Raw genomic sequence first — 22,058 nt, 5'->3', positions numbered from 1 at the left:
CTGTATCCAATTTGCATAGCAGGAGAATTTGACTGGCTCTCTATGGAGCTGGTTCACATATCTGCGGAGCGCACTGCACAGAAATGCTGTGCGTCTTTGGCTGTGTTTCAGGGCTGAATTCAGGCAAAGATCCATCCCTGAATTGGAGAATGGGGAAGCACAGCATTCCTGTGCAATCCGCAGCCAGTTCCAGTGTGAACAGAGCCTTAAGTACACTGCTACCTGAATAAAGGGAAAGCATGGTCAAAAGGTGAGCTGTATTTCTGATTTACTATATCCTCAGGGGTCAGTAGTAAAAGTAAAATGATAATTTAAAGCCAATGCCTTTTATTTCAGGATCCATTTTTTAGTCAGTGTGTTGCTTTCAGTAAATAACGAATATGGCTCCTTCTAATGTTTACCCCAGAAACATACAACATAGTATTCACATTTTCCAGCCAAAATATATATATGCAAACTTTTATTGTAGTATAATTTTGTTTTATTTTTTTATACAAAAAATATGGATTAATATATAGATTGACTTTTTGTTATAAAATGGAGAAAAGATTGTACAAAAACACACACAACAGAAACACTATTTATCCATGAAACAATGTTTCATTTTGTAATGTACACATACCCCAGACGGTAAAGACAGCCAGATTTGAAGGCTCGCCTAAATTTGGGGATCTAATAGTTTATTGGAAAGCTTTAGCACCTGTGTATGCAACCATAATGTTGTGCGGTCCAATGGAATTTTTAAATGTAAAGCGCCAGGCAGGCTATGTGGTTAAACCTAAATCCTGTATGCCTGTTGAGAACCTGGGTCCCAGGCTGTATAATGCTCTGGCTTTAGATAGGAGGGGTTTAGTACATACATGGTCAGACACTACATAAAACTTGAGCCTGCGATCCATTGTATTTACCAAGAACATAAACAAGGCTACTCATGGTACCTACTCTTGGGAGGTATTATTAGACCCCTTTCACACTGAGGCAGTTTTCAGGTGTTTTAGTGTTAGAAATATCCTCTGAAATCCTCCTATTTATTGCAATGAGTACTTTCACACCTGGGCGGTGTGCTTGCGGGACACTGGAAAAAGTCCTGCAAGCAGCATCTTTTGGGGTGGGTTGGGAGCGCTGTAAATAATGCTCCCAAAATGCCCCTGCCCATTGAAATGAATGGGCAGCACTTCCAAAGAACCTTAAAATCACTGCAAAATGTGTTTTTTTTTTTTTTTAGTTCACGTGACCTGAAAAAACACCCCGCTAGAACTCAAAGTGGCGCTAAAGCACCATTAAAAAAAAAAAGAAAATAAAAAAAGACCGTTGCTTTACTGTGGAAAAAAAAAGGGTCTTAGTTTACACACTTTGCAGGACTTAAAATTTTAAATTAAAATTGTGGCTGCTGCTTGTGTGCATTAATAGGAAATGTCTAAATGAATTTGAGGTAAGTTTTCTTCGTGGCTTATACCAGCACCAGGGAGCCTGTAGCCTTCCATCTGAAATGGTTGTTTGTCTTTATTTGTAGACAAATCTTTAGCCTTAGAGAAGGCAAAGAGAGCTGCGCTAACCTTAATTAATTATAATAACTATGTATAATTATAAATGTGCATAAACATATATTGTGAGTTAATAGTCCATATAGATCATCGAAATCCATTAACCAAAATTGTAGAGATAAGTGTCCCTTTTAAATGTTCATCGTGACAATTAAATCAATGTTGTCACACCATTAAAAAAAAAAAAAAAAATGAGTGCACCTCCACTACACACACGCTTACCCGATGGCAAGCTTAGAAAAGCCCAGCCAAGGCCTTTATCCTGAGGGGAAACTGATGTCAGCTCATGGGCGGATCACACTCCGTGCGGTATGAAGCCAGGCTGACAACCTTATACTCTAACAGGGTCCAAGGAGTCAACTCTGCAATCAATGGACAAATAGGCCAGGATACTCAAAAAGAAAGAACTCGCTATTGCAGGGATGTGCAATTTAGCAGACCTCCAGCTGTTATCCCATCATCCCTCTACCTCTGGGTGTTATGCCTGTGGCTGTCAGTCTTGCTATGCCTCATGGGACTTTTAGTTCTGCAACAGCTGGAGTTCCGCTAATTGCATATGACTGCGCTAAAGTGTAAAACCAACTACACCTTTAATAGTAAAAATGGTAATGCCCTTACAGCAAGAAGTAGAAATAAAAGCAAAGATAAAAAGCCGGCCGGCTTGCATAGGCCACCTGTCTTAGGATCGTAGCAACAAGGTGATGTCAACACGTCCCCCCTCCCAAAGTGCTGACGTGACTGCATTGCTACATCTGCTTGGCTTCATCCCGCATGGAGTGTAATCTGTCCATGAGCCGACATCCGATTATCCCCTCAGGATAAATGCCTTGGCTGGGCAATAGCCACAAGCTTTTCTAAGCTTGCCATCTGGTAAGCGTGTCTTGGCATGTAGTGGAAGTGCACTTTGTTTTTTGTCATGGTGTGACAACATTCACTTTTTTACGATGAACATTTAAAGGGACACTTATCTCTACCATTTTGGTCGATGGATTAGATTATCTATATGGACTATTAACTCCCAATATAAGTTTATGCACATTTATTAATATAATTAAACGAAAAAACATAAGCCGCGCTTAAACAAAAAAATGTGATCAGCTACTTGTACAGTAGTATTAAGATATACACTATATAGGGTACAGTGATAGTGTATATCTTAATACTACTGTACAAGTAGCTGATCACATTTTTTTGTTTAAGCGCGGCTTATGTTTTTTCGTTTATCTATTTTGCTTGTATGTGATACAGTGAAGCCGCAGCTGAACACCTTTGATACTTTTTATCATTTAAGAAATTCACAATTATTTCACACACTTCACAATCTTTCACCTTAGCGCAGTTTGTTTCCCCCTTTTTTTTCTATTAATATAATTAAGGTTAGAGCAGCTCTCTTTGCCTTCTATTTGTATCCTCTGTGTGTATCTCATAGTAGAGCTGCAGCTTTATTTGAATCTGTTTTAATTTATTGTTCAGTATGTGCTAGCACAGTAACTTCCAGTTTTTTGCAAAACCTTTTAGCCTTTCCTGGTAGATCCCAAACCTGGGGGAACGCACTAAGGCTAGGTAAGCCCAGAAAACAGTCTGTCCAGCAGGAACCAGCTATCTCTTCTACAGAAGTCGGTCTTATGACTGGCTTCTGTCAAAAGGTCATGCCGAAAAACGGTCTTCTGACTGGGGCAGGGCACCTTGTCGTGACACGCTAGCGCAGTGGGGGGAGATTGCCACACTGACTTTGCTTGTGTTAGTACAGTGATGGGTTTTGTTTTTTTATTTTAGGCCCCCTTTAACATTTCTGCAACTTGGGACTGCAAAGTCACATTTAAAAGTGGTATCCCATGATTTCCAATGAGTACCATTTTATATCTGTGCGACTTCAAAGTAGACCCTGCACTACTTTGGTCTGACTTGGATGTGACTTGAGGTCCATAGACCGCAAGATTACACAGGCATTGCTTCAAGTTGTATCAAATTTGCAGCAAAAATCGCAGCAAAATCGTGAAACTTTCAGGTCGCACAAGTGTGAAAGGGGCCTTAGCCCTATGTACTCTACTCTGCATAAGGGTTTCACACAAGTGTTCTAAGTCACATTTTTTACTAAGAAAAACTGAATACTGATTCGGGTTACATCAGTCTTAATCAGTTTGTACACCTGTCTTCAGTTAAGTTTACATCCATTTATGTCCACAAAAATAGAAAAGGATGCAAACCTTTACTGTTTTTATGTGGACATATACTGACTTGTATGTAAACATGCATTAGTCTGTTTAAATCTGCTGGTTAGTACATGCAAATTTAGCTGCCAGCATTTAGGCATCATGTGACGTGGGTGTACCTATGTATATGCAAAGGGCTCTTTTCCAGCACAGGTAGTATGCACAGATGTTTGTGTCTCTATGCACGCAGTCCCATTAATGTCTCTTGGCACACACTGTTTGCATGTGCACAGTGGCTGGTCCCAATTTGACAGGTGTGCGGGTAGGGATCTCCTGTAGTAGATCTAATCTAAACATGCTTGAGAAAAATATGGTGAGAGGACTGCTGTTATTCACCTCCAGTCCCTGTTCTGTGGTTTGTAATTCTGAACATTTGCAGGTACTGGTCCTAACAATTGAAGATCTGACAGCCACACTATTGATTTTTCTGCTCCCATCTCACCCCCCCCCCCACTGACTTTTCCGATAAGGCATTCATTCCAGTGTGGGGTGTACAGACATGATTTAGTGCACTCCATGCAGCACCGATTAGCTTTTACTCTTTGCAGAGATTAACAGAGAAATAATTGGAACAAAGATATTTCAAAATGACATTTCATTTATGCATACATATAAATAGCCATTTGAGCAATAAAAACTATTCACAACATAGAATATTTAAATTTCAAAGTGTATGTATAGCCAGAATAATTTTTTTTTTTAGTTATGGATAGAGTGGGGAAGTGTTAGAACCTCTGTAAATTTTGTATTGCTGCCCAGGTCGCAGCTAAGTAGATTCACCCTCTATATGTAATGGTCACCATGATCATTGAGACAAAAAGTGACGAGAAATCCAAAATGTTAAAAACATTTTGTAATCTAGTAGGGGCACCTATTCTGGATAAATCTGTCTATGAAGGGAATTTGTAGAGATTTCCTCACGGAATGCTAGATCTCCATGACAGGAAGTGAAGAGAAACCATAGCGACACAGATGGTAAAAAAAGAAACCGGACAGGGGTTCAAACACTTCTCTACAGTAGGCAAACAAGAAAAAAAAACGCTTTTGGCTTTAAATATATTTTAACACTGAACGACAGGCAAGCAGCTATATACACAGTTGAAATACACACACACACACATATACATATATATATTTTTTTAACTGCTAAAGGATTTAAGGTTTTATGATCCAGGCACCCTTGTGACCTCTGCTGCAGCAGAACTTTGTCAAGAATATCATTCCAGCCTACCAAATAGACAATGAGAAGACTGAGGTATACTGGAAGAATCATGACTCTGCTCATCCTAACATGCTCAGTGAAGCAGAGGCTGGCTGGCTTTTAGTGCTGCCTCTTAGGTGACAATGTACCGGGTCTCACATGAGGCGGACAGGAAGACAAATGCAGGTACTTTACATTTAAAATCTATTTACTTATTTTATTTGTGAATACCGTATATACTCGAGTATAAGCCGAGATTTTCAGCCTCTTTTTTGAGGCTGAAAGTGCCCCCCTCGGCTTATACTCGAGTCATCGCCGTCTGACTGCTCGATCAGCGTATCGAGCAGACAGACGGCGGACATACTACAATTCGAAAGCCGCGCCTCCGCCTCCGCCTGTGATAGGCGGAACACTGAATTTCCCAGCAGCCTGTGTTCCGCCTATCACGGACATCGTCTCATCCTCGTCCGTAGTACGAGGATGAGACGATGTCCGTGATAGGCGGAACACAGGCTGCTGGGAAATTCAGTGTTCCGCCTATCGGAGGCGCGGCTTTCGAATTGTAGTATGTCCGCCGAGGCGCCGACGAAGAGCGGCGATCCTGGCAAGGCACGGGACGGAGGCAAGGCAAGGCACGGCACGGGACGGGACGGAGGCAAGGCACGACACGGGACGGAGGCAAGGCACGGCACGGGACGGAGGCAAGGAGGCAAGGCACGGCACGGGACGGAGGCAAGGAGGCAAGGCACGGGACGGAGGCTCGGGACACAGGTAGGCTGGACACACACACACACACACACACACACGGACACATGGACACACACACACAGGGATGGATGGATGGAGACACACACACACAGGGATGGATGGATGGATGGAGACACACACACACAGGGATGGATGGATGGATGGAGACACACACACACAGGGATGGATGGATGGATGGAGACACACACACACAGGGATGGATGGATGGATGGAGACACACACACACAGGGATGGATGGATGGATGGACACACACACACACAGGGATGGATGGATGGACACACACACACACAGGGATGGACGGACACACAGGGACGGACACACACACAGGGATGGACAGGCATGTCTCACCCTCGGCTTATACACAAGTCAATAAGTTTGCCAGTTTTTTTGGGGGTAAATTGGGGGCCTCGGCTTATATTCGGGTCGGCCTATACTCGAGTATATACGGTACTTTAAAGGCTAAGTTCACATTTGGAACATGTTTCAGCTCCTACCACCTCTTCCCCTAATCCCCTCCCATCTAACAGAGGGCGGGGTTCTTCTCTTCGCACCTGCTGTCACTTTTTAAAAACCGCATGGTTGTGCGGGGCTCCCCCCACACAGCCACATCATTCATTTATTCACAGATTTTTGTCAATGAATAAAGAACACGTACCATCTTCCACTGCAGCCAAAGGACTTGTAGTTTCCCTGCCCTGCGGGGGAGCTAATGAGCACTTTTGCAGTATTCTGACATGCCCCCCATATTAGGAAGCCTGTACTGATCGTGGGTGCAATGCTTTCCATGCTCCTGCATGAAAAAATAATAAATGTGCATTCTGTTTTTTGGCATATAAATAATATTTATTGTTTTTTCTATAAAATGTAAACGTATCCTTTAACTGCATACTATTTGTATATCTGCCTGTAGTTCAGCTTTAAAACCATATAAAGCTGATATGTTGATTCTGGTAAACTATGTAGGTTGTCAAGTGTTTTTGCAGATACACCTTCACACACCACTCTCTATAATAAGGCTTAATAATAATAATAAGACTGGAGCTTTTTGTATAAACTGTAAAATCACACTCTTGTGTTTTTTCAATGGGGCCTATATCTAGCCATAGATGTGTCATGGTGATCCGAAAATCAGACTGCCACCCCAAGATTCTGTACACCAGGGATATGCAATTAGCGGACCTCCCAGCTGTTGCAGAACTACAACTCCCATGAGGCATAGCAAGATTTTGCCAGCCACAAGCATGACACCCAGAGGCAGAGGCATGATGTGAATTGTAGTTTTGCAACAGCTGGAGGTCTGCTAATTGCATATCCCTGCTGTACACCAAACATGGTACCTGTACCACTCAGCCCCATCATGTATACTTCTGCAGTGAGCAGGAAACCTTTATTGGTTAGAGCATGTGACAATTCATCTCATATCAATGGTTAGCCTAATTTGTGGGATTAAACAGTCCTATAATTTAGTTAATTTTCTGTGTAACATGTCCATAGAGATTTGTATCCATTAATAGAGCTTAACCTGCTAGTGTGCACAAGTCTGTGCTTGGATACTGCCCGCAGCATCTTTTTGGTACACACTGGTCCACATATTTGTGGAGTCAATTTTATAATTTTTAATCAATAGATTTATTTAAAAAAAAGTAGGATAAAGAGCACCCCTTTGACCTTGCCATTGACACTCACATGGAGTTGCTCACAGTAAAGATGTTTGGGGCCTGTATGGCCCATGATTGCTTTGACCAATGGAAGACTCAAGTCTATGATGACCTTTGTGCTCGTAGAGGACACCTCTCCTCCATGACAGGCACTCGGTACTCTTACTCAGAGTGGAGTGCGAGGACGGATCGGAGAACTGGACATAGCAGCATCACCGAAAACATTGGTGTAAGAGGATTTAAGGAACTGGACATAGTTTTGCATGCTGCGATTGGTACTTTCCGACTGCTCCAGCCTGTCCTTTAGATCTTGGAGGCGACTCTGGAAACGGCGCTCTGCCTAAAAAATTTTTTAAAAAAAGTAAAAGTTAAAATCTAGTCTGGCGTAAATGAACACGGGGAGCAGACAGCCATTCTCTATACAGAAAGCAAAGACTTCAGGAAGCCAAAACCAAATACTCCACGTTGTAAACTGAAACTACATGCCAAGTCACCTGTCGGTGCTGAATCCACTGGGTCATGTAAGGAACAAGATAAAGAGAGACCTAAGAGGATAGCAAAGGCTGATTCACATCATTTATTTTTAACTGCTTCAGCACCAGAAGATTTTACCCCCCTTCCCGACCAGAACATTTTTTGTGATTCGGCACTGCGTCACTTTAACTGTCAATTGAGTGTGCGGCCTTGCACCCAAACAAAATTTACATCCTTTTTTTTCCCACAAATAGAGCTTTCTTTTAGTGGCATTTGATCACCTCTGCGGTTTTTATTTTTTGCGCTATAAAAAAAAAAAGAGCGACATTTTTTTTTTTTTTTTAAACGCATTATTTTTTACTTTTTACTATAATAAATATCCCCCAAAAATATATATATATATTTTTTTTTTCCCTCAAGTTAGGCCGATACATAGTCTTCTACATATTTTTGGCAAAAATAAATCACAATACGCGTATATTGATTGGTTTTCGCAAAAGTTATAGCATCTATAAAATAGGGGATAGTTTTATTATTATTTTTTTATTAGTAAAGGCGGCAATCTTATGATTTTATTGGGACTGCGACATTATGGCGAACACATTGGACATTTTATTTTTTACATTATTTTGGGACCATTGTCATTTATACAGCGATCAGTGCTATAAAAATGCATTGATTACTATGTAAATTATACTGGCAGTGAAGGGGTTAACCACTAGGGGCGATGAAGGGGTTATGTGTGTCCTAGAAAGTGATTCTAACTGTGGGAGGGATGGACTTCAAGTCACATGACAGCGATCACTGCTCCCGATGACAGAGCAGTAGATCTCTGTCATGTCACAAGGACAGGGAAATGCCTTGTTTACATAGGCACTTCCCCATTCTGAGGCTCCGTGACACAATTGCCGGGAGACCCGTGGACACGCCTGCTATCCCCGACTCTTAAAGGAGACATACAGGTATGCCAATTTGCCCACCGCTGCCATTGTGCCAATGTATATCGGTGCGCAGCGGTCAGCAACTGGTTAAAGCCCAACTGAACGTTCAGTTTAAATTGGCAAAATTCATCTTAGAGCAAAGCATTGAAAATAAAAGGGTTTCAAACTAAGAACATTCTGTCCCTTGACAGTATACTGCAGAGCAGGAGCCATGCTCTCTGCGTGGAAGCAGTGTTCTCTCTGCAAAGGTCCAACACCCCTCCTGCTCATCCAGAGCTTGAGCCCCCCAAATCAGCAGGGAGTGTGAGCTCTGAAACCACAGCATACTGGCAGGGGGCAGGAATTTCCGCTCATATTCTAGAGAAAACCAACTTTAAGACCCCATACACACTATTCGATTTTCTGCAGATTTTTGTCTTCAGATTTACCAAAACCATGTAGTGCAAGGGCCTGCCTGATTGCGTAAAAATTGAAACTCTTATGGTTTAACTTCATATTATATGGTATTGGTAAATCTGAAGACAAAAATCTGCAGAAAATCTAATAGTGTGTATGGGGTCTAAAGCCTTTTTTCAGATGACAAAACGTCTGTTTTTTTTGTGGCATGCTAGTCTCGTGTGGAAAGCAAAGAGGTTACTCACAAGAAAATTTTCGTACGCCAGAATAAAACATCAGAAGTGATGTAATGTGTTGAATAGTTTTGTATGTATTCTTTCATTTCTGAGCATGCGTAGTCTTGCTCTTATGTTTTTTTTCATACGAAAACCGCACTAATGAAACGAAAATCACGTTGAGTTTACATCCGACAAAAAAGTTAGAGTCTGCACATCCAGCTTTTATCTGATGGAAAAGGGGAATCGCCTGTCGACAGCACCGTAGTAACGATCTGAAAATCGGCAGACAGCTCGTCATACTAATTTTTCCATCTGATTTTTCTATTGTGTGTATGGGCCTTAACCACTTACCGACCGCCGCACGACGATGTATGTCCCTTTTTCGAAGAGGGATATCTCGGTAATGGCAGCAGCTGCTGCCACAACCAAGGTATCCATCTCTTCAGGCGGCGGTTCGGTAAACTATAATGGTGGTCTCTGCGGCGGATTTGCCGCAAGATCACAGTCATCGGCGGCGGGAGAGGTGCCACCCCCCTCCCGCTGCTCTCCGGAGCCGTCGGTGGAGGCGATCGGGTCCTATCACTTCCTTGAGGCTAATATGGCCCCCACCTGTCTCCATACCATAGCAGGGCGGAAGCGACGTCAAAACGTCACTTCCGCCCATACGTCTTAAAGGCACCTTTTTTTAATGTAATTTTTTTTTTTTTTTTTTATTGCATTTAAGTCCAAATATGAAATATGAGTTCTTTTTGACCCCAGATCTCATATTTAAGAGGACCTGCCATGCTTTTTTTTTCTATTACAAGAGATGTTTACATTCCTTGCAATAGGAATAAAAGTGATCCAATTTTTTTTTTTTGTAAAAATAAATTTAAAAAAAATTTAATAAGAATTTTTATTTTTTTTCAAAGTGCACTGTCCTGACGAGCTTGCACATACCTGCGTAGTGCCCACATATGAAAACAGTGGTCAAACCACCCATGTGAGGTATCGCCATGATCGTTGGAGTGAGAGCAATAATTCTAGCCCTAGACCTCCTCTGTTTTTAAGGGTAAAAGTTTGATGCCATTTCACGAGCTGACGCAATTTTGAAGCATGATATGTTAGGTATCAATTTACTCGGCATAACGTTATCTTTCGCAATATAAAAAAAATTGGGCTAACTTTACAGTTGTCTTATTTTTTTTTATTCAAAAAAGTTCGCTTGTAAGACCGCTGTACAAATACAGTGTGACAAAGTATTGCAATGACCGCCATTTTATTCTCTAGGGTGTTAGAAAAAAAATGTATAATGTTTGGGGGTTCTAAGTAATTTTCTAGCAAAAAAAGTGTTTTAACTTGTAAACACCGAGTCTGAAAAAACGGGCAGATCTTTAAGTGGTTAAGACTTGACGTATTTTGCTTTGATATACCTGTAATGTATTTAGTGGTTTCAAGGCTAACTTCACTTTTAGCAACATGTTACACCCATAGTTAGGATGTAACATGTTGCTAAGCAAACCCCACCCCCAATGCTCGACCCCTCCTCCTGTGACAGCATGATGGGTTTTTTTCCCTCAACTTCAGCGCCTGCTGTTAAATATTAAATTTGGCTCCATCCACACATCTGCGTCTCTTATTCACAGGACATATGTGATCACTGTACTTGCAGTCTATTGACATTTCCTCCAGCTCTCCAACTGAAAACAGGTATGAGCAGGGAGCTAGGAGCAAGAGTTTGCAGGAGCATGGCATTGCACACATGAGCCGAGTGATGGGTAGTGTTTGATCGCTCGGTTCTCAGTGTTAGAGCTGACGGGGGTGGGGGGGGGGCGGGGAGATGCAGAATTGGATCGATGCTGCGTCCAGCTGGGCAAGTATGAACCGGATTACCAAAGTTCTCTTTTAACCACTTGCCGACCAGCCACCAACATTTTACTGCCACAGAATGGCACGGCTGGGCGAAACTACGTTATGCACCGCTACATCGTCCGCTGCTCGCCCCCCAGAGCCGATGCGAGTGCCCAGCGGTCACGATCACCGCCGGGCTCCTGCGATCGCTGGTGACACACCGAGAACCGGGATCTGTTTGTGTAAACAGTTTCCGGGTTCTCTGAGGGGAGAAGAGACTGATCGTGTGTTCATACCAAGTATGAACAGTGATCTGTCATCTCCCCTAGACAGTCCCCTCCCCCTCCAGTTAGAACACAGAGAGGGAACACCATTAACCCCTTGATCGCCCCCTAGTGTTAACCCTGCCAGTGAAATTTTTACAATAAGTGCATTTTTATAGTTTGCCAATGGTCCCAAAAAAGTGTCCGTTGTGTCTGCCATAATGTCGTACATCGCCACCATTACTATTAAGAAAAATAATAATAATAAAAGCTATAAATCTATCCCCTATTTTGTAGACACTAACTTTTGCGCAAACCAATCAATATATGCTTATTGCTTTTTTTTTTATCTATTTTTTTTTTAATACGGGGCTGAAGCGGTTAAAGTCAGCCACACAAGCCTATACTCACCTTCCCCCTGCTTTCCTTTTGCTCTGTTTGGCCACTGTGAGCAAAGAGAACAATACCAGTATAAGTGCAATTTGGAGCTTACACTGGGCTGATGACTTTTTCCCACCCCCATGTGACAGCATTGGGTGCCTGAGTTATCAATTACCAAACACTAGCGTGGTTATATGAAAGAAAGGGAAGTAAGTAACATGCACCTTCATACACTGAAGTATAGGGTATTTTTCTTTGCTCTCAGTGAATGAAGGAAAGGTATATTATTTTTCTCCTGAAATGGGATTGGAATTTGCCAGTTTAGATGCAAACCTTGCTTAAACCAAGTTCTATATTAATAAGGAAGTTTTACGCCATTCTCATAACTTACATCCTCTTTGCTGCGTCGAAACTGGTTGATTTCAGTTTTGGTCCTGCTCAGCTGCGTCTCCAGCTCAAGTATTTTAGCTTGTGTCACCCTCTCTTTGGATGACGCTCGTTCCTTGGTCTGTTCCACCTGTAATGGTTTTATACAATAAATCTAACCTCTGCTGAAGCTTTGTACAGATACAGATGACGTGCACACAGGTGACTTACCTGTCTCCGGGATTCTTCGATGGCTGCTTCCAGCTGCCGTGAGAGAGAAGCACAATCCCGCGATTTTTCTTCTAGTCTCAGCTGGTTCTGATGGATTGTCTCTTCCCGCTTAGCCACAACTTGCAGAAGTTCTCTGTTTTGTGTTCCAGCATCCTCCATCCGCCTGATAAATGCAAAACAAATCTGAAAGTCAGACAACAGATAAAGCAAGGATCTTGACACATTTTTGGAATGAGTCAGGGAGTGTTGGATCCTCTGTCAGGTTTTTATTGCACTCTGCTTTCCCAGTAAGATTTCCCCACGTTTTCATATGGTCAACAGGACAGAGTCAGGGGATCCTGTCCAACAAGGACATAGGCGCCTAAAAAAACCTGAAAGCTTGAGAGTGTGTAACAGTGTTAAATACCCATAGATGATCCCAAACCGCTCATCTAGGTATGTGTTATAAATAAGTTTTTGACAGAATTACTAGTATCTCAATCTGTCCTACATCAGCCTCCTTTAATCTCCTGCACAGCCTCAGGAGAGATTTTGCTCCGGGAGGGGTGTCCATCTAAGGCTGATGTCACACTAGTGATCTCATTGGTGAAAATTTTTCAGCAACAGAAACTTCTAAAGTGTGCTGGAAAAACACATGCATGCATGTGTGGGCAAGATGAGCGAGGCGTCACTCCTTTGCTGCTGAAAATGCTGCAGAATGCAAATCACCGGCAAGACAGCGACCCCTCACTTATCCAGCCAGTGAGGAAGTGGTGCATGCAAACAGATGAACATTTCTATTCCATCCCACATAGAGATTCTGCCAGCATCAATGTACCAAGATTCCTTTTTTTGTCCAGTCACAGACTAAGGTGGGCCCTGGATGAGGTTGCAGTGTAGCCTCCTGTGGTTCACGAAACTGGCTGAACAGAATTGCAATTCATTTTGCAGGTATAACAATTCACATGCAGTATAAGGCCTCATGCACGCTGGATGTTTTTTTACAGCTTCTGTTTTTGGCTTCACTGCGTTTCTGTTTTCTGCAGCCAGTAAACACCCCAGCATGTTATCCTATGGGTCCATGCACACATAAGGCTTTTATCAGCATTTTTTGGCAGGGGCGTTTTCTGGCTGGCAAAAAAACCCCAGAACTAGTGGGTTTGAAGTGAAGTTTTTCAGCCGTAAAAACGCTCTAAGGCCGCGTACACACGGGTGGACTGTCTGGCCAACTAAGTCCGTCAGACAATCCGACGGACAGTCCGTCCTACTTTTGAATGAACGGACTTGAGCACACACGATGAACAGACAGTCCGCTGAAAGCTTGCGCGATGACGTGTACAGCACGTACGACGGGACTAGAAATACGACGTCCAATACACTGCAATGCAACCTTCCGCCGTGTAAATCCTTTCTGAGCATGCGCCATACTTAGTCCGTCCAACTTGCCTACTCACGAGCGGACTGTCCGCTGAAACCAAAGTTAGACGGACAACATTATGGAAATTCCGAAAGACTTAGTCCGCCAGACTGTCCGCTGAAAAAGTCAGCTGAAGCCCACACACGAGCGGACTGTCCGCTGAAACACATTTCAGCGGACCAAGTCCGTCAGACAGTGTGTACGCGGCCTTACTCTGAAAAACTAAAAAAGTTCAGCGTTTGAGCCATAAGCTTTTGTGGGAGTATAGTTTTGCTAAAAAACGAATTCTACAGCTAACACTACTAGCGTGTGCATGAGGCCTAAATGGACTTTATATGTGTTTTTACTGTAGCTGTTTGCCTGGAGCTGAATGTACACATACCTTTTAAAATTTAAAAAGGTATGCATGAAGGTTAAAAAATAGGATTTTTATTACAGCTTACCTGTAAAAGCCTTTTCTTGGAGAACATCATGGGACACAGAGCCTTAAGTAATTACTTAATGGGTTATGGGCCACCTTCAGGTGTTGACACTGGTATACCCAGTCAAGGAATTTCACTCCCCTATATAACCCCTCCTCTTTCCAGGAGCACATCCGTTTTTGTAGGAAAGCAATATACTTAAACCCCATAAGAGGGAAGGGACCACTGTGTCCCATGATGTACTCCAAGAAAAGGATTTTACAGGTGAGCTGTAATAATAAGAATCCTATTTTCTTTATCGTACATCTTGGGACACAGAGCCTTAAATAATTAATGGGACATCCCATAGCAATGCTACTTGAGGGGAGGGAGACACAACCCATAGGGCACCCCCAGACTTGAGGACTTGTAATGTTGCCTGCAGCACAATGCGCCCGAAGCTGATATCCTCATACCTCCTTACATCCACCTGATGATAAAATTTTGTGAATGTATGCACTGAAGACCAAGTTGCGGCCTTATAGATCTGAGCCGCGGTGGCCTGGTGACGCACTGCCCAAGAAGCACTAACCACCCTGGTAGAGTGTGTGCCTTAATTTGAAAAGGGGGAATCTTACCCCTTAAATGATAAGTTTGGATTATAACTTGCCGAATTCACTTAGCGACAATGGATTTCGACGCTGCCTGTCCTTTCTTAGGCCTCTCAGGCAGAATAAATAAGACATTGGTCTTAAGAATCTGAGCAGTAGTCTTTAAATAGATTCTCACTGCTCTCACTACATCAAGACAATGTAGTGACTTTTCTTCCCTGGAACATGGTTTTGGAAAAAACCGATGGCAGGACAATATCTTGTTCAGGTGAAAAGCTGAAACCACTTTTGGCAAAAAGCCTGGACGAGGGCGTAATGCAACTCTGTCCTCATGAATAATCAAATATGGCTCTTTAGAAGAAAGAGCAGCCAATTCCAAAACCCTCCTTGCTGAGAATATAGCAACCAAAAGTACCAGCTCCCTTGTCAGAAGGACTAAGGCAGGGCTCGACAAATCCCAGGCGCCAGGTCGCCGTTGCGACTAGAAATTGTGCCCTGGCGCCTGGGTTGTCACTGACAGGTGCCTCTGTTGCTGTGTCTGGTGCCTCCATACACAGAGCACTGTCTGGTAGTCGGGATGGAGCAGGAAGAGAGCGGCTCAGCAGCCGCTGACATCCTCCTCCCTTCACACATTGTTGGCAGAGCAGCGCCGCAGTGTGTGAAACTGTGTGTAGAGAGGAGCTGTCAAAATTGAGGCTGAATGTCGGGATGGGGTGGGCGGGACCCAGCTTTTCAACATCAACCAATGGGATGAGATCTGGGCGGGCCGATACGTGTATGTGGCCCCTCCCTTTTCTTAAGCAGCCCAATCATTGGCTGGATAGCTGCCGGTCCTGCCCACCTCTGACCTCACGCTGAATGTGTCAGCTCCTCTCTCTCCATACAGTTTCACAGAGTGCAGCACTGCAGGGAGCATTCAGTTTCAGTTACACTATTGGCTGTGAAGCCATCCAGTGCCACCTGCCAATGCCATCTGCCAGTGCCAACCAGTGCAATCCAGTGCCACTTGCCAATCAGTGCCAGTTGGTGCCACCTGCCAGTGCAATCCAGTGCCACTTGTCAATCAGTGCCAACCTGTGCCAGTGCCACCCATTGCCACCTGCCAGTGCAATCCAGTGCCACCTGCCAATGCCAGTTAGTGCCACCTGCCAATGCCCCCTGCCAGTTAGTGCTACCTGCCAGTGCCATCTGTAAGTGCCACCTGCCAATGCCAGTTAGTGCCACCTGCCAGTGCAATTCAGTGCCACCTGCCAATGCCATCTGCCAGTTTCACTTGCCAGTGCCACCTGCCAGTGCAATCCTGTGCCAGTGCCACTTGTCAGTCAGTGCCAACCTGTGCCACCCATTGCCACCTGCCAGTGCAATCCAGTGCCACCTGCCAATGCCAGTTAGTGCCACCTGCCAGTTAGTGCTACCTACCAGTGCAATCCAATGCCATCTGTCAGTGCCACCTGCCAGTGCCAGTTATTGCCACCTGCCAATGGCAGTTAGTGCCAGTACCAATCAGTGCCATCTGCCAGTGCAATCCAGTGCCACCTGCCAGTGCCAGTTAGTGTCATCTGCCAATGCCATCTGCCAGTGCAATCCAGTGCCACTTGCCAATTTGTGCCACCCATTGCCACCTGCCAGTGCAATCCAGTGCCACCTGCCAGTGCCAGCTAGTGCCACCTGCCAGTGCCAGTTATTGCCATCTGACAGTGCCAGTTAGTGCCATCTGCCAGTGCCAGTTGGTGCCACTTGCCAATCTGTGCCACCCAGTGCCACCTGCCAGTGCAATCCAGTGCCACCTGCCAATGCCAGTTAGTGCCACCTGCCAGTTAGTGCTACCTGCCTATGCCAATCAGTGCCATCCAGTGCCACCTGCTAATGCCAGTTAGTGCCACCTGCCAGTTAGTGCTACCTACCAGTGCAATCCAATGCCATCTGTCAGTGCCACCTGCCAGTGCCAGTTATTGCCACCTGCCAATGCCAGTTAGTGCCACCTGCCAATGCCACCTGCCAGTTAGTGCTACCTACCAGTGCAATCCAATGCCATCTGTCAGTGCCACCTGCCAGTGCCAGTTATTGCCACCTGCCAATGGCAGTTAGTGCCAGTACCAATCAGTGCCATCTGCCAGTGCAATCCAGTGCCACCTGCCAGTGCCAGTTAGTGTCATCTGCCAATGCCATCTGCCAGTGCAATCCAGTGCCACTTGCCAATTTGTGCCACCCATTGCCACCTGCCAGTGCAATCCAGTGCCACCTGCCAGTGCCAGCTAGTGCCACCTGCCAGTGCCAGTTATTGCCATCTGACAGTGCCAGTTAGTGCCATCTGCCAGTGCCAGTTGGTGCCACTTGCCAATCTGTGCCACCCATTGCCACCTGCCAGTGCAATCCAGTGCCACCTGCCAATGCCAGTTAGTGCCACCTGCCAGTTAGTGCTACCTGCCTATGCCAATCAGTGCCATCCAGTGCCACCTGCCAGTGCAAACCAGTGCCATCTGCCAATGCCAGTTAGTGCCACCTGCCAATGCCATCTGTCAGTGCCATGTGCCATCCAGTGCCACCTGCCAATGGCAGTTATTGCCACCTGCCAGTTAGTGCCACCTGCCAGTGCCAAGCAGTGCCACCTGCCAGTGCAAATCCAGTGCCATTGGCAGTTAATGGCACTTGCCAGTTAGTGCCACTTGCCAGTTAGTGCCATCCAGTGCCACCTGCCAGTGCCATCCAGTGCCAGTTAGTGCCATCTACCAATGCCATCTGCCAGTGCCACCTGCCAGTGCAATCCAGTGCGTGCCACTTGCCAATCTGTGCCACCCATTTCCACCTGCCAGTGCCACCTGTCAGTGCCAAGCAGTGCAACCTGCCAGTGCCCCCTGCCAGTTAGTGCAGTCCAGTGCCAATGCCAGTCAGTGCCACCTGCCAATGCTGCCCATCATTGCCACCTGCCAGTTCCCATTAGTGCTGCTTATTGGTGCCCATCAGTGCTACCTGTCAGTGCCCATCAGTTCCAACCTAAATGCCACCCCATCAGTGTCCATTAGTGCAGCCTATCAAAGCACATCAGTGAAGGAGAAAAAAAAAATTTTTTGCAAAATCTTATAACAAAAACAAAAGTTTTTTTTTTTTTTTTAAATATTGTCTTTCTCTTGGCATCAGGTATGAGCAACTCTTATTGTCCGATTAACCAGACATGCAGTTCTGGGCGATGGGCAGATGATTTAAATAACTGGCTCCTAACTTTTTCAGCTGGCTCCTAGATTCCAAGCAAATTTGTCAAGCCCTGGACTAAGGGAACATGCTGTATCGGTTCAAATGGCTGTTTTTGTAACATTGACAAAACTAAGTTCAAGTCCCAAGGGCTTAAAGGAAATTTGACTGGCGGATTAATTCGCATCATCCCTTGCATAAAACCCTGGACTAAAGAATGTGTAGCAAGCATTTTTTTTTTTTATAAAATCGATAAGGCTGAGACTTGGCCCTTAATATTATTGAAGGCCAACTTCATCTCTACCCCTAATTGTAGAAATAAAAGAATTCTGCCTATAATATATCTCCAAGGGTGACAACCCTTGCATTCACACCAGGAAACATAAGCCTTCTAAACTCTATAATATATAGTTCTGGAAGCTGGTTTCATTGCATTAATCAAAGTAGAGATAACTGACCCAGAAAGCCCACGTTTCTTCAGAATGTGGGTTTCAATAGTCAGGCCGTTAAATTTAGCATTCGTAAAATAGGATGGAATATCAGCCCCTGTAAGAACAGGTCTGGCCTTAGTGGAGGGCCATCTTTACGATTTCTGTATACCATGACCTTCTGGGCCTTGCTGGTGCTGCCAGAGTTACTGGTTTTCTTTCCAGCTTGATCCTGCAAAGAAGGTGAGGAAGCCATCGAATAGGGGGAAATGCATAGATCAGTGAGAACTGATCCCATGGTATCACCAACGCATCTGTTCTGTGTGCGAATGGATCCTTTCTTCTGGACACAAAGTTGACTAACTTTATGTTGAACTGGATGCTAAAAGATCTATGTCCGGAGTCCCCCATCTTTGACAAACAGCACGAAGATATGTCGGGGTGAAGAAACCATTCCCCTGGGAATAATTTGCTGGCGACTTAGTAGTCCGCCTGGCAATTCTCTATTCCCGGAATGAAGACTGCAGATAGGCACGGAATATTTCTTTCTGCTCAAATTAGAATATGGTTCACCTCTCTCTGCACTGAGAGACTCTTGTTGCCCCCTTGGTGATTGATACAGGGCACAGCTGTGGCATTCCTCTTCCTATCCTTGGATAGCGGATTCGATTAAAGTCTCTAATTTTCCTTCTAGGCCCTGCAGGGCGGAAAACAAAAAAGCATTTTCAATCATGTATATAGTGGCTGAAATGTTTTCTGAGCCTGGGCGTGACCCTGAGGCTTTCCTCTAGAGTCTGATGGTGGAAGCTGTCGCCAGGAGAATCATCGCCAAATAGTCGCTCCCCATGAAAAGGGAAACTAGTCAGAAGCTTTTTGCATGGTGCTTCGGCTGACCAATTTTTTTTTTAAGCAAAGGGTTCTACGCATGTGTATTAGCACAAGCGCAAGGCGGGACCCCTGGCGAATAAAATCTTTCATACTGGCTATAGCAAAACATAATGCCTTGGTAATTCGGCCAACTCATGGGCCTGTTGTGCAGGGACCTTTTTAAGAGCCTCTGTGAACTAGTCCTTTAAGGACTGACAGATGACTATTGCAGCGACTGCAGGCTGAGTAACGGACCCTGCCAAGGAAAAAAGAATTCCAACTTTTTATCTGTTTGATCTTTAAGCATTTGTGCATTGTCTACTGGACAAGTCAGACTTTTATTCACACTGAAAATCGCAGAGTCAACTGCTGGAACCTGGCATTTTTTGGTGAATCTCTCTGGAGGGAAAAAAAAATACTTATCCGGATGATCCCATTCAGTATAAATAAGCTTTTCTCGTAATGCATGGACAGAAAACAAATGCAAAGTCTCTAAAGGTTACAAAGAACCCAAAGAGGAAACCGGACATTCAGCTAACTCTGTTAGGAGTAGCATGAAAGTAGAGCAAACCATTTGCATAAGGATTTGTACCTCAGACTGTAAAGCTAAATCCTCGACTGTTGTTTCCTCTGCAGAGGAATAATTGGCTTGTTTTTTCCTCTCAATCGTCTGAGGGTAACACCTCACCCTGTCCCCACTGTTCCCTTGGTAAAGGGTTTGGAGTGGGGGAGAGGGATCTAGCATCCTATCACCTTGAATGGAGGATGCGATCAAAGCCGCTAATCTTCCTTCTAAGCCCTGCAGGGTAGAGGAAAATGCAACTTCAGTCACGTTTACAGGGGCTGAAGTGTGAGAAGCAATTGCACCACCAAATGGTTCCAACTTTTGGTGCCTTAGTAGTAATCTTGGAAGCCATACTGCTAAGCACAAAAGCAGAGGCATTCTAGAAAATGTTTGATGAGCAATAGTAGGAAAAAAACAATGGCAGCATAGATTAATCTGATGCTAAACAATAATGTATTTTCCTGTACTGGAAATGCCTGTGTACACCACTCACGTGCTCCAGCGCTCCTGTGGCAGCTCTTGCTTCATCTGCATCAGAGCATTCGCTTTTAAGCCCTCTCAGGCTTAAACCTTATTGCCTGTGCACCGTGTGCTTTCACAAGGACTCTGAGTCTGCATACGACACCTGAGCGCTTTAGTCACGCCCCTTCCCTCGACCCTCCCTACTCCTCCTTACAAAAGTAAGACCTCAGCCGCATGCGGATGGCACAGGATTCGGTCTGAGACACAGACCAGAAGGAGAGAAGGCTGCAGCTGCCATTCGGCATTACTATCTCCCTTTAAGAAAGCCACCCGCACCCCTCGAGGGAGGGAGGCGGGGGTACTTTAGAGGTTTGTGAATCAGCCTTTAGTGCTTTCACACTGAAATAGCAGCATAGCATTTCCCAAAACTGCTTACAGATGTAATGTACCATAGTGCATGTACCCCCAGCCACTCAGTTTCTCCAAAGCTGCTAGGACACATGCTGTTGTAGCACAGATTGAAAAGGTATGTGTATTCTTAATTCCTCTAGCAGAGACTTTAAGGCATTACAATGTAACATGAAAGAAAGGTCATAGGTGGACTTTGCAGTTCCTAAGCTTTTCTCTTCCCTTTCCCTTGCTGCAGCATACTGCTGAAAACAGACTGAGCCAAACCTTACCCATCACAGCGGGCAGCGTAGTTAAACCTTCAAAGACTGGGGCCCTTTTAATAGGGATTCCACTCCTTTGGACCTGCATAGCACCCCTAAGGACAACTTTAGGTAACGTAGCAAGACCAAAAAGAGTCCTGGTTCCTAGGGTCCAGCCCTCAAAGGGAGGCGTTACAGGTAAAACTTTGTTTTTCTATATACAAGGCTGGGTACCATCCTGTGGCCAAGTGGTGTGGATGGATCCGGTTGTGGAGGTTTTTTAAATCCAGCATGGATCCCTCTGGGAGCTCCTCAGAGCACAGCTTCACTCGTGACTAACACCTTAGACACTGGTGAAAAAAAAAATGTGCTCCTGGAAGGAGGAGGGGTTATATAGGGAGTGAACTTCCTTGATTGGGTATACCAGTGTCAACACCTGAAGGTGGCCCATAACCCATTAAGTAATTACTTAAGGCTCTGTGTCCCATGATGTATGATAAAGAAAAACCTTCTGCGTGCAGCAGCCCCATCCCCACCCCAATACTTGAGTACTGCCATTGGCTCTTGCTACTGTCAATCACAGCCAGTGAGCCAATGAGGAAAGAAGCGGGGGTAGGGCTGAGCCACGCTCAATGTGCGAATGGACACACAGAGCAGCGGCTCAGGACCAAGCCTCCTTGGATGCCCCCGTAGCAAGCTGCTTGCTCTGGAGGCACTCATCAGAAGGGAGGGGCCAGGAACCCAAAAAGAGGAGGATTAGGGCTGCTCTGTGCAAAACCATTACACAGAGCAGGCAACTATATCATGTTTGTTATTTACATTTTTTTTGTTTAATCTGCCTTTAACCACTCGCCGACCAGCCACCGCAGTTTTACTGCGGCAGAATGGCACAGCGGGGCGAAACAACATTGTTACTTTGCTTCTCCCTGCGGCCACTAGGGGTGCCCGCTGCACGCTCCTGGAGCTGATGTGAGTGCCCGGCGGGCATGATGACTGCCGGGCTC

General features: G+C 44.8%; 1 protein-coding gene across 3 annotated transcripts in view; it reads right to left on the bottom strand.

The window, feature by feature from the left end:
- Positions 1-5,585: 5,585 nt before the first annotated feature.
- The window catches only part of ODF2 (outer dense fiber of sperm tails 2), a 152,826-nt gene continuing 136,353 nt past the window's right edge, over positions 5,586-22,058 (bottom strand). For all 3 annotated transcript variants that reach the window (XM_077478699.1, XM_077478701.1, XM_077478700.1), the window contains 3 exons: positions 12,486-12,648; positions 12,280-12,405; positions 5,586-7,725 (listed from right to left, as the gene is read on the bottom strand). In XM_077478699.1, the coding sequence (XP_077334825.1) occupies positions 7,552-7,725; positions 12,280-12,405; positions 12,486-12,648 (463 nt within the window). In that variant the 3' untranslated portion in view covers positions 5,586-7,551. The remainder of the gene's footprint in view (positions 7,726-12,279; positions 12,406-12,485; positions 12,649-22,058) is intronic.

This window comes from Lithobates pipiens, unplaced genomic scaffold (assembly GCF_037356315.1).
Source record: "Lithobates pipiens isolate NorthernLeopardFrog02 unplaced genomic scaffold, aLitPip1_a1.2 Scaffold_1, whole genome shotgun sequence".
Taxonomy (NCBI): Eukaryota; Metazoa; Chordata; class Amphibia; order Anura; family Ranidae; genus Lithobates; species Lithobates pipiens.
The sequence above is the reverse complement of the archived record's forward strand: the minus strand, read 5'-3'. Positions and strand labels throughout refer to the sequence as shown.